This window comes from Leptosomus discolor, chromosome 3 (genome assembly GCF_034619465.1).
Source record: "Leptosomus discolor isolate bLepDis1 chromosome 3, bLepDis1.hap2, whole genome shotgun sequence".
NCBI lineage: Eukaryota > Metazoa > Chordata > Aves > Leptosomiformes > Leptosomidae > Leptosomus > Leptosomus discolor.
Window position 1 is genome coordinate 37,722,524 of NC_141393.1, and position 13,426 is coordinate 37,735,949.

A 13,426-nucleotide genomic window follows, 5' to 3' on the forward strand; every position below is an offset into this window, starting at 1 on the left:
TTTGCCTATGCCTTTAAAAAAACAAACTGAAAATAATGGAATTTTCTGTTTTGATACTACATTGATTTCCACCAAACTTACCAGTTAGATTGACACATTAGCAAACAATCCAACCATCTGAACTAACAAGTAACTGAAAGTGATCACAACAAACTTCTCTCATATGAAGTAAGCAACAGGACACATATATTCACTTCACTAATGGTTTTCACAAAATTTTCCTGTAGCAGAAGTATACCATGAGATAAGAACACAGAGATCTAACCTATGTATCTATTCTAGTATTCGCAGCTTTTTCTGACTGTGAAACTATCTGGTCTGGTCCATTCACTTGCACTTATGACTCACTTTTCTATCTTAAACACATAACAACAGAACTAAGGATTAACTTCTGATGACCGACCCGTAAGGATAAAACGTAATGCAGCACCTCTTGACTTTCAGTATAATTCCTGTGTTTCTTGAGTACTATTTCTTCCACAGATTTTTTTTTCCCTCTCCTTATAAAAACAAAAAGATTAAAAAAATGTCAGTGGAAACAGCATGCCCCATGATCTGGAACTGTCAGACTAGGTGGTTCAGAAGTGTGACTGATGTCCACAGGAAACAATTGCTTGACAGCAAAAGCTGTTGAGCCTAACTACTAGGCACTACTCAAAGATAAGCAGCAGTTCTTAGACTGTTGTCCTTGCATTTCTTACCCATGATGGAAATCTGTGCAGCGGTGGTGTGGGAGGTTTACCTCCTGGGTCAAGTATGCCAGCCTCGGAACTCACAGCTTCTCTTTGACCTGCAGGCAAGTGGTTGATTTCCTCATATGCTCCAGTTTCTTCCCTCACTGGCCCACGTTCTGTCTCCATCTTCTCCAATACCCCATCATCATCAATGTCTGTCTCCTTCACTTGCCCATGGCAGACCGGAGAGTCTGTTATGGGCTGGAAGGTGCTAGCCTCTAAGCTCATTACACGATGGAAAGAGTTAGCCCCTGATTGTGGTTGGCTGTAATGTCTCTTGGCTAGTTGGATACTGTCCCTTGGTGTATTGGAAGTCCGTATTTTTGGAAAGGTCATACTACTGCCAAGGCCGCATCCCCTCCCTGGACAGAAGGAATGTGCTGTAACAGCTGATGTTGACACAACCAAGGGTGGCTCAGCAGTTTGGAGATGGCCCTCAAGCATACTCATTATTTCTCCTGAAGAAGAGGAGTCCAGCTGGTAGGAGTGAAACCTGGTACTCGGATCATCAGAGAAGCGGGTGCCATCCAAAGCCCCTTGTTGCAAGGTGCTCACAGCGCTACTGTTTCCTTCCAAAGAGGACTGGAAAGTCAAAGCCTCAAGGATTCTTGTGGCCTCAGCTGGAGGGTCCAGTGATGTGGGATCAGAGCACCCTAAGCTGTGTTCAGAACTTACAGCTGGGAATACATCTTTCTCTCTGGAAAGATTCCAGCTTGGTGGATCAGACAAGAGCTTCAGTGTGCTCTGGGAAAGCAGAGATTTATCCTCTCCATCCTCAGTAAAGGTGTCATTGGCAAGGACTATGTTTGCTGTAGAGAGGATAGGTTTGGTAGGTCCTGTCTGACACACCTGTCTGAAACCAGGTGCAAGGAGCACAGATTTCTGGTCTATCTTCTCAGCAAGAGAGGCCTGTGATGCTCTGGGCTTCAGAGAATTACAGCTCCAAAGAGATTCAAAGGGATGAATGCTGGTCATATCTGCAATGGAGGAAAATGTGTGGTTAGGGCATTCAAATGCTTTACTGCCTAAAACGTTACTTGCTAGTGCAAGTTGTTCATGTCAGTTGTATTTCAATAGCGCCCTGGCCTGATTAGGACCATGTAGAATGGAAAGGAGATGGCTGCGTACAGTTGTAACTGAAGTGCTATATATTTATAACTGAGAACAGCACAGAAAAGATGAATAGGAAATGATTAATCATTGTTTCTTACAAAAGTGGAATTAAGGGGTGCCTAATGAAAATAATGCAGTATGTTTGAAATTTATAGAAGGAAGGGGTTTTTCTTCAGACAAAAAAAGGAAATAGAATGCTGCAGTGTCCAAGACAAGCAAGAAAAAGTACTTTATCAGTGGTACAACTAACAGTTTAGACAGAAGCTCTGGCCTAGGAACTTCCTAAAACACTGACAGCAGAAGCTGGAAAGGTACATGGAGAGGAAGACGGCTCTACTTGAAATATTTTCTACACATCCACAGACAACCAGGAGACAGGGTACTAGCCTAGGCAAGCTTTCAGTCTAACTCAGTGTAGCAATTTTTACTCTTACCTAACCATGATTATATCTATCTCTTCTAAAACAGCCATGAGAAGGAAGTGCAGCTATCCACACAACGCTTTGTCAAAAACCACTTAAGTGGCCGAAACACTGCTTAGCGTGGCTTTTGACTTCAATGGACCTACAATGATTTAAGCCATCAAACAAGCTGGTATAGTTCTTCCCGTTTCCGGGGCTAGATGAAGCTTCCAGCATATGTATGGAGACCTTCTTAATCATCACACCAATCAGTGAGGTTACTCTCTTCTCAAGAGCTTTTTGCTATCCTTTTGTGCTAGATGATCCAAGCAGTGCTTTTTGTCAACAAGTTTTATAACAGTAACTTACATTTTTTTTCTGTAAAAGCTTCCTTTTGTTTATTTTTGCTTTGTCCTTTCAGTTGCTATATTAGAAGATGACATAAGGGATAGATCCTAGGCTGCCTCCATTGTTCTTTGTCTATTTAGTACCTATACTTTCTAATTCTTCTACTTTCTGCCTTTCCGTAATTACTAGACTTAAAGACTAAGTTCTACAGGTTCTGCTGAATAGTAGCTTTAGGGTATCAAAAAGTGCGGATAAAACTTGGAGCAGCAGAGGATGTTACTTGACTTTATGATTTTGATTGACCTTGGCATTTATATATTGCCTGACTGAAAAGCAGCAAGTCATAAGATGCTTCAGAAATTGCATAAATATGGGTGACCGTGACTCTGCACAGCTATTATTGAAAATGCTGCCTGAATATCAAACTCTACAAGCATTTCTTAACCACTAACAGGATTTACAAAGAAGTAGAAACAAACTGAAGACAGAAAGTAACAGACGGAAGAGCAAACAGCAGAATAAATCACTGTTGATTGCGGAGAGGATGAAATCCGCTCTAGGAAACAGCTGAGAAAGCGACAACCATGAAAGCCTGACCTTGGCACTTGAGTCACAAGGAACCAAACACTAACAAAGCTATCCCTAACACATAACCCTGGCACACACAAATCCTGACACACATTTTCCCCGGCCCCTGAGGTATATCTTTAGTGTAGACTGAAAAGAGCCCATTTGTTTTAAATATTATTGGTATTTTTGCAGCTTCCTAGAGGAGACAGGAGATGAAGCAGAGGAAGCTGTTACTATTAGCATGGCAAGCAAGCAGAGATTTGTCTCTCTGTAGAGGCCTCTGTTTACTGTCCATAGAGTTGGGATCCAGGGAACACTTAATACCAGATTATTAACGCAGCTTACCAGCCATTCTCTTTTTGTAAACAGCCAGAGCCAGAGGGGATGAGAAAAACCCAGTCATAAAGCATTTAGCTAGAAATGTGGTGGGATTTAGAAGGAATTTTGCCCTATTCCCTTGCTGTGGAGTGACAGGAATGCCAGAAAGACTTCTGCAGGAAAGAAGTGTCCCCTGCCTGCATGCCCAGTGAATTTCTGGAAACTAGCTCATCTTACTGTGACCAAACCAAGATCATTTAAAAAAAAAAAAAATCCAACAAAACAAAACATGAAGAAAATGGCTAAGAGAATTTCCTCTCCAAAATGTGTTGCAATGAAAGGTGTTTTTTCAAGCCCTGGAGACCAAATTTCTCCATCTATCCACCAAACAAGAACCACAAAAGCACACGCACTGTAAGCGCCTTTCTCCAACCCAATCTGATAGCACAGAGGAACCCAGATTCTAAAGGCAGACCAGAGAGCTGCTGCCTTGGCCCATTCAGTCCTCAGTTACTCAGCTCACACACCAGCAGAGGTACTGTGGGGACGAGGATAATTTGCATGTGGAGGTAAAGTGAAATACCTCAGGGACTTCTGCCCTGCACTGCTGAACTGAATGGAGAGGCTTGCTATGTATTTCAATGACTGCTTCTAATTCAGGAGCTCAGTGGTTTATGTTAATGGCAAAAGCAGACTCACAAAAAAAAAAAAAAAAAAGAGTCCATGTTCAATCACTGGTAGGAAGCCAATTAAGAGTTTTTAAAGCAGGTAAGCAATATTATTCCCATCTTAAAAGTGGGCCCACTGAGAAACTGAGCAATTCTACTGCTTGCTCACTGTCACAAGTACTAATTTTTGACAAAGTTAAGAACACAACCCAGGAATGCTGACTTCCACTCTTGTTGTGGTTACTAGGCTACAATGCCAGGTGAACACGTTTACCTTGCAATGTATCCTGAAGGGCTTCAATTTGCTCCGTCAGCCTCTGATTACAGTTTTTCAGGTGGTAATTTTCTATCTCAAGCTACGAAACAACAATAACAAAAACTGAAAAATAACGCAAAACTGTCTGTGCATGTGTTCCAGTATACAGAACATGTCTTATGAACATCTTTATTACACCTTTATTACATTCAAATGTCTTAAGAGGAGAAGGAAAAAAGGATGAGTGAGCCTACCCGTCACCTTGAAATCTTTCTACTCAACCCACTTAAACAATTTGCTGTGCTTTCTCAAACAGCCTCTGTATATACTATTCGCACTTCTCAAATAGATCTTTTAATTTCTTTCCCTGCTATTGTTTACCATTTACTCCTGTTCCAGAAATAACTGTCATGAAAGAGACAATCAAAAAATTATTACCCAGGAGGAACATTTTTCCCCTCTTGTCCTGTGTGTGGTAAAAGGAGATCCCCTGAATCCAGGGGACCAAAGGAAAAAAAAAAAAACAAACAAAAACCCAAACAACATTAAGGGTGCATTTACATTTGCAATTAACGCACAAGTGATTCTTTGCAAATTTGCCTTATGTCTTTGCTTGAAGCGTCTCAGCATATGTTCTTAAATGCAGCAGAGGTGAACCCAAAGACGCTTCCCGCTGGATGGGATCAAAGTTGAAATTGCACCCATGCTGATGTCTAGAGCAACCCATTTGCAACACAGATACGAAGTCCTTCAGTTGGCAGTGGTCTACTCATGCATGGTACGCACCTACAATCAGCATCTGGCACAAACTTTATTGCCAGTAAAGACACAATGTGCATGGCGTGACCTGTGAATCCAGGACCACTCAAGTCAACCCCTGTGCTTCCCCATTCATTCTGCACCAGTCAGTAATGTAGATGCACCATAAGTTATCTCATATAGGAAAAAGAAAGAAGACAGCAGCTCACTGAATTATCTAGGCAATCTAATGAGATTCCAATGTCACATCATAACACAATTAATGCCCACAAAGACTGCTTCTTCCAACTCTCATAAATGCCCTTTCTGGCATAAACTGGGAAATCTATGGCTTTAACTTGGAATAAAAGGCAAAGACCAGATAGCCCCATTCCCAGTTGTAAACTATTGCTGCATCTTTAAAACTGCATGCTGACCTGCTGCTATCTCTGTTTTTCTAGAGGGTATTGAACTAGGCCCAGATAGAGGCATAAGTCCACAGGATGGATAGGAGGGAGAGGTTAGAAATGAGAAAATGATGGGCAGCATTAGTCAGAGGTAGCAAATTAAGGAAGAGCAAAGGACATGTGTTCATGTCACAGCTGCTTTGTCAGAGAGAGAGGTAGAAACCACACCCAGAGAAAAAGAGAAGCAGAGGAAAGCTAGGTGAAGCCACTTGTGAGTAGCAAATCTTCTTCAGAGACTGCTTTTAGGCATTAGTGACTTCACAGTCATTTATAGTTCGTGCAAAGCAGTAGAGAGCTCTCAGTAAGAGGGATGACCCTAGCTCTGCAACTGAGCACATGTAGGGCCAAACAAGCAGAAAGTCTCTGTGGCAGACAGGCTGTGCTCAGACTATTGTCCTACATGGAAGCCCACTCACAGTGCAGCCACCATACCTACTCACAGGCCTTGAAACCTGGCAGCAAGCTAAAGACTCACCTCTCTGAGCTTAAATGTTACCCACTCTTTGATCTTGGCAGCTTTCTCTTGAACAATTTTGGCTTCCTCAGTCCTCAACTGTTTCTGTGCCAAAAAAAAGATCAGATGCATTAGGAGAGCACAACTAACTGTTCTCAGCAAGTTACTGCATCAGGAGTGACTTAAACGCCAAAGCTCCCGTTCCAGATGCAAGATTTGAGACTCCTATTTGGATATTATTATTTAGCTGGCCTCTGAAAAAAATCAAGCTCTAATTGTCTTACACGGTCCCTGGAGTCAAATGCAGAGGGTTGTTTCAAGAGTTTGTTGTAGAATAGCAAAATCCAGCTCATCTACCACAGTTTCTTTTGAGTATGGTCTGCAACTTTTCCTGGTTTAGATGGTTGTGCAATATTGCTGTTTGCTGTTTTCTGTGGTGTTCCCCCAGTCTACGCACACACACACATATTGTAGGCTGAAGTTAACAAGAATTAAGCAGGGCCTGTGATTTATAAAACACTGCAATAATCACAACCAAAAGGGATTCAATTGCTGCAAGCACAGATGTAGAGTATAAACTTTAAAGGTGTACGAGATGGAAACTAATACCAACAATGTTTTTAACACACACAATATTCTCATTGAGAAAGTAAATAAATATAAAAAGATAACAGACACGGGATAAAAAAACCCTTCAAAACTTGACCTTGAAACACTAAGACCTGCTAGGAGGCGTTGGGATGTAAGTGGTTGTATGTTTACATATCTATTAAAACAGGTTTTAGTCCACACAAAGGTGTTATGGGAATACTGTTGATTTGTACAATGAACATTTTTTCCCCCCAAGTATCTGCTTGGGCAATATTGCTACAACATAATTTTTGCATGTGTGTTTTCTCGTCTGTGTTTTTTCCTTTTTCTGGGAATTTCCTTTGAAAGATGCCGGACTGACACTATAGTGACCTGAAGCCTTCTGTTCATTTCCTCTGTGGCTTCATCAGAAGCAACGTCACCTAAAGGTCTCCTACCTATATAATGATTTAAACAACTACAAGGAGAAATCAGTTCCAGAGGCAAGAGAGGGAGGGAGGGGGAATATACCCTGTATGGCATATTCAGCCCTGTTTCTCTAATTAAATGGACAAAGGTAATACCTTCTAGTAGCAGCTGGCTGTTTCCCTGCTAGATTTTTTTTCTGATGTGAACAAATACCAGGAATTATGATAATGAAAATGTCAGTGCTTCCCCCTCTCTGCTCCCTTTTTAAGTTTTTCACAATGAAGAGTGTAAGTTCACTTAATGAATACCATATAAATACACAGTAGACCGCAAGGAAATTCCCCGCATCTTCGCATTGCTTTTAATCACCACATGCCATTCATCACCACAACTCCACATTTAAAAGCTCTTACTCAAATATGTTTGCTGATATTAAATAAACCTTGGCAACATTATGGGTAGCAGTAACATTTGTAGTTGAGCATAAAGAAATAAAAGTAATCAAATCTGATGCTTCAAGAGGAGGATTTATGTAGTTTCTCTCCTTGACTATGGCTGTGCATGTTCCCAATCATCAGGCCTTTGCTGGAGTCAGAATATTAGACATGCCTACTGGTCTGAAGTCATCTGGCACGCATAGTGGATCTACCATAGTTCTCTGAATATCCATCACATGGGTAATGCCTTGGAATCCTTAATGACTGGACTTGTCTCAGATCACGGACCAGGAGCTTAAGCATTCAGAATATTGCGATGCTACATGGTGAAGTGCAATAGGAATATTTTATTTAGGGTCCTAAAGTAGAATAGTGACATGACAACAGCATTGTCGCAGAGCTTAGTAAGCCCTGCCTCTAAGCAGAGCCAATTTGCTCAGGCACAGTACCCATAGATGCAGTTATTGTGCTTAAGATCCAGAAGCAGTTAGAGATTCTTTGTGTCCCATGCTATTGTGCTGTCCAGACATGACCTCAGTGTTCTTGTATTCTCTGAACTCCACAGCTCTCCTCATCCCAGTGAAAACAAGGAGGATGCCTTACAGAAACCCTTAGTGACCTTCTAGTGCTGACACCATCCCATCCCATTCTGAAACTAAACTGGTGACCCTGATAAAAAGTGGTTCTTGTCCGAAATTGTCAAGCTTCGGCTTTCATTTCTAGAATCTCGTTTTGACTCTTGTTGCTAGAATAAAAACATTTCTACTAACAGAACATTTTCACACTTGTGTTTGTTGATTTTAATCAAATCACACCTCACATTTTCAGGGAAATCAGAGTTTCTTCCATCTTTGATTACAACAGCTGCTTCCAGACCTTGCTCACTATTGTAGCTCCTTCTGAACACCTTCTTTCTCCTTCAAAATGCAGAGACATTCTGCCTGAGCAAGCTGGTGTGGGTGAGTGACCTGAAACCCAGACCACTACAAAGACCTGATGCCTGACCTCCACACTATACTTGATCTGAGTAAGTTCAGGCAGCTTACCAATTTATTTTGCCCTTGGAATAGGTGACAGTTAAATGTAAAATGTAACTCAAATGGCAAAGTATTTTTTGTGTAAAATTCTAATAAGTTATTTCCATTTAAAAGTAATTTCATGGACACTCTACTCCTGTAACATAAGAATACCTCATTCCTCATGTTATAAAGCCCACAGGGCAAGGCCTTTACTAGAGTACAAGCCCTGCTGTAGATGTAGCTCCCTCCTTCCACCAACTGAGAATGGAAGAGACTAATAACTAGCCATACAGGGAAACAGCTGCTCTTTTATAATGAGGACATCTGACAAGATATGAACTATACTAAAGGATTGCTGAAGACTGGAAAAGTCCCCTCCCAAGAAGTAGCACATGCCAAGTGAGAGATGGGCTACGTAATTATTTTGCAGAGCAATCTATATGCTAGAAAGCCAGAGAAATACTGTGACCAGACTCCAGCATTACAATTTAGGGTCTCAACACTAATATAAGGAAGTCCTCTAAGAATATTGACCAGTCTCCTATAATGAAGGGACAAGGGCTACTAAGGCTGAATGGATGTTTTAGTCTGAAAAAAGAAAGGAAGGAGAGGATCTTGCACTGAGCAGGGCATCATTTTACAGCTGATCTGAAGGACTCAGAGGCCAATATGTAATGGAGACATAATCCATACCTTTGAAACATACATTACAGAGTCGCTCCAACTCATGAAAGCTAAAGGTCTCCCTGTAGAAAGCATCTTTACCTGTTTTGCTAGCTGTGTCTCCAATTTGTTGATCAGATCTTCCTTTCCTTGCACTGTGCCCATCAGCTCCTGGTATTTCCTGTGCAGAGTGCTGTCTGATTCACTGGTCTTCATGTTGGCTAGCTTTATCTTCTCTTCCATAACTCTGACCTGTAATGACAATCAGAGGGAGACAAAAAACCCAAAACAATGCAAATGAAGGAGCTACTTGTTTAGTGGTATTTTAACTGAGAGTATTTGTGTATTTCATATTTTTGAAGCTGGGAAAGGAAGAAAATAACCCCAACCCTTCAGGTCACACTTAGTTTATATCCACATTCACGAAAAGAACATTGTCCATTCATTTGTAATGCTGAAGCAGTAACAGATGCAAACTGAACCATGAACAGATAACACACCGGGGATTCTGAAATATTTGCACACTACTAGTCAAAGAGACCATATAGGCACTATAGTCTACATAGGTGGGCAACGTACACCACATCTTTCTCCTTTGCAATACCATGGTCAGCTTTTTTTCTCATTCACTACCATGGCATACACCACAAAACCCTGGCCATTTGCTTCAGATCAAGATTTCTATAGGGAAACGTACTACGGACTTCCTTCGCCTCCCTATCCCCAGCTTGGGCAATGCTGTGGCTTTCTGACAGGTGTTTTCTCCAGACCTTCTAAGGAGTTACCGAAGCTTTGCCTATCTTTGAGCTCCTGCCAGTGCTTATTCATCTCAGCAGGAGAAGCACCAGTGTAATGCTCCTTCACTACAGACAAAGTTTCAATGCGCTAAAATCTAGCTGTTGCTGAAGCCTTTCAGGTTTCCAGCAAATTCGTAAAACCTCTTTGCTTTCTTCAAAACCTATGTCTCTTGACATAAGTTTTATTTATCATTACCTCATCCTATTGCAATGAATTATAAGACTTCATTTCTAAAGGTGAATGGAATTCCATCAACTTAGCTCAAACCTGCTAATTGCAGCATTTGATGATGGGAAAAATATCTAGTTCCAACACATCCCAGAGAGACTAAATCTGCAAAGAAGCCAACTCCAGATACCATTAATTTGGCATGAGTTTGGAACCAGGAAGGCAGAATGCAGGCAATGATCTGAGCACTTCATGGAGTCTGTACAAGAGAGTTACTCATGCTCTGTTGAGCAGCCTACACTTCATACTTGCAGAAGCTGTGTTTTGTCCTCCTGTCTGCCTGCATTAGGCAGAGAAGCAAACTGCCTCTTCCTCATAGTGAATCAGAAAGGTAGGCGCCCAACATCCGAGCCAGAAAACTAAGCCTGCTGAGTTGGATGTGTTTTCATTAGAGTTTAGGGTGATTACAGTAAAAAGAAATGGCCCCTCCTTTCTGTCTGATGCCCAAATGCTGACTCTGTACTACAGGCTCAGAGAGGGGACTGCAAACATGTGATTTCCTTAATTGAGGTTGGCAGCTACAGGGAGCCCATTGAATTAACAAATCCAACCCCCCAGACTCTTGGACAGAAAGATAACAAGGGATTTTGCACTTGATGTGGAGCCCTCTCATTTGTCAGCTGCTTCTCATTCATTGTGAATATACTTGTTAGTGGAAGGGAATGGTCCCAACTCCTATGCCATCACTTCTTCAGGCTGTCAGGCAGCACTGAAGAATTTCTGTAGAAACACTTATCTCTGGATGTGGATAAGGCTGCTGGAAAGGCAAACTTTGAGGGTTGCTGGTCTTTAGGACCTGCCAACACATGGCTGCAGAACTGCTGGTGTCAGGTTAGTGAAGGCAACACTCATTACTGATGGTAGCAGGTAAGTGAAGGCAACCCTCATTTCTCCTACACCTTCCCAGCCAAGTTCTCCCTTTCTTGCCCATTCTCTAACCTGGATTTGACTGTTCTCTCTCCATCTGCTCCCTTGCTGTCACTGCAACTTACCTTATCATGGACACTCTACTCCTGTCACCGAGGTATCTGCTAGAATGAAATTTCCTTCATTGGCCTGTGGCAATAACTGTATAACAGTGACAATGTTACTTTGCCTGTCTTGGTTGGGTGTGGACTTACTGATACCACTCTCAAGAACAACTCTTGTTCTTGGTTGGCAGTGCTGGTCTAGCACAGAGACCAACAGCATGGTGACTAGACATAACATCTTTCCTGTATTTCAGCTGTTCAGAAAAAAAACTGATGTCAATATAAAACTGGCATGGAACAGTACATTCTGCAAACAGAATACCTTACCAGGTACTTCAAAGTCTTGATTCCTAGGCAATATGTTTTCCAGTGCTTATAACACTGCCTATTCAGTCCTCCACTACTGAAGTCATCTTTGACAGCTGTTCTTGAGCACCTTGCATGGCTTCTAGTTCTACGCTTTAATCTCTGACTCAAAGCTCAGTCCTGCAGCTCTTGTCCAGCTGAACGGAGCTAGTTCACTTCAAACCTTCCCTTCAGCAGTCTTCTACAGTGTCATCAGGCCGTTCCTGCCTTTTTTGTTTTTATAACACTCTTTACAGCATAGGCTGTATACCAGTCTGCTTCCCAAAGGTCCATTATTCTTCATAGCCTGTTCACAAGCTGAAGTCTCTCTCTCCCCCCCTTCTCCACTATTCAAGAAGCTTAGACAGACTAGCTTAGACAATATGCCTAATTTTTAGATGGTTATAGTAATATGAAATGAATCCAGATCTTACTGCTTTTCTCCAGGGGTTCCGGAGCCAGAGCAGTAATTACTAAAAAGAAAGTCCAAAACAACTGATTGGTTTTGCAGACACACCCTTACTCCTTTTGCAGAATCTTCTCTACTTGTAGACAAGTCCTTACCAGTACTCTTAAGTATTTGTTTTCTAAGGACTTGCCAGGCAGCTCTATCCCTGCATTTTAATCCTGAGGTACACTACCCTCCTTCCTTTTCCATGACCAAGCATGCCTATCATGGATAAGGGAGTAAAGGCTGTGAAGCTGAGAGGCAGATATAAGGCGCTGGTTTTCACTCAGGATTGAACACAGTTAGGTGCCTGTTCATAGCTCATGCTCAAAGGCTGGGAAGCAGACCAGAAAATCCATTCAACACTGTAAATCGGTGTGTCCCTAGCAGAGCACGGCACTGCAGAGTACTGTCTGTATGCTAGACTAGAGCAAATTTAGAGTAAGTTTCTGCTGGGCTTGTACCAGAGCAACCATAGGAGAATCTCTTACCTGTTTCTCTGCATCCTCAGCTCTTTGCTCTGCTTCTATCACTCTCTGTTCCAATTCCTGCATCTTCAGAGCCAAAAGAGGAGGAGGGGAGAGGGGGAAGGAAAGAAAAGAAGTTAACATCACCTGGAAATTCACCAGGTTTACTCAGGAATCTTCTATTTCTTGTGCAAGTCTACAGATCGTTGGCATCTTTTGGGTTAACGGGACAGCTTTGACCACACACACAAAAAAAAAATCTTTGACCTTTTCCAGTCTTCTGCCCTACTTTGAATTTACCAGAACTGGTTTCTCATTAGCGAGCTTCATCATTCATTACATGGGTCAAGGGAATAGTCCCAAAGTCTTGACCCCGTCTCTACAATTTACATACCATGGGCTGTCCCTGCAAGAAGCCCATCTACAACACACCATTCCTTCCTGGTTTTATTTCAGCTAGGATTCATTCACAATGGTAAATAAAAATTAACACATCTTGGAAAGCTCACAGCAAGTTCTCTACGATGCCACGTTATAAAAAATGAATACTTTGCTTTGGCTTCAAAAGCATCACGGGCTCACAACTGACAAGATTAACAATGATCTTAATTTTCCTGTGCTTCTTTTAATTTTAAAGAGCTTTGCAAACTGACAGTTCCGTGATTCTTTATCTGAGCATTGCTGCTATTGAAGTCAAAGGATACTGAAGAGAATTTTATTCTAGATGTATATAAGTCATTTCATTCTCAGTGAAATGCAGATGTACCTGGGGTTCCCCTAACCACTAGAGACCAGACTTTTTTTTTTTAAAAAAAAAGCAACTAAGGATCTCATTCAGTGGTTCCAAGGTCATCTTCCGCCACCTGCCCTGCTTCGATGGGTCTCAGGTTTAAGCCCAATAATATGAAGTCACTGACACTAAGTTTCATCCACTAAGCTGCAAAATTTGAGGAATGCTTCACAGAGTTTCCAGCATTTACTTGT

At 41.7% G+C, this 13,426-nt stretch overlaps 1 protein-coding gene across 1 annotated transcript in view; it reads right to left on the reverse strand.

Moving 5' to 3' along the window:
- PLEKHH1 (pleckstrin homology, MyTH4 and FERM domain containing H1) overlaps positions 1-13,426 on the reverse strand; it is a 54,753-nt gene that overhangs the window by 26,665 nt on the left and 14,662 nt on the right. The window contains exons 3-7 of the mRNA XM_086462664.1: positions 12,467-12,529; positions 9,288-9,437; positions 6,089-6,172; positions 4,427-4,508; positions 702-1,711 (exon numbers count right to left, since the gene is read on the reverse strand). Coding sequence (XP_086318790.1) covers positions 702-1,711; positions 4,427-4,508; positions 6,089-6,172; positions 9,288-9,437; positions 12,467-12,529 — 1,389 coding nt within the window. The remainder of the gene's footprint in view (positions 1-701; positions 1,712-4,426; positions 4,509-6,088; positions 6,173-9,287; positions 9,438-12,466; positions 12,530-13,426) is intronic.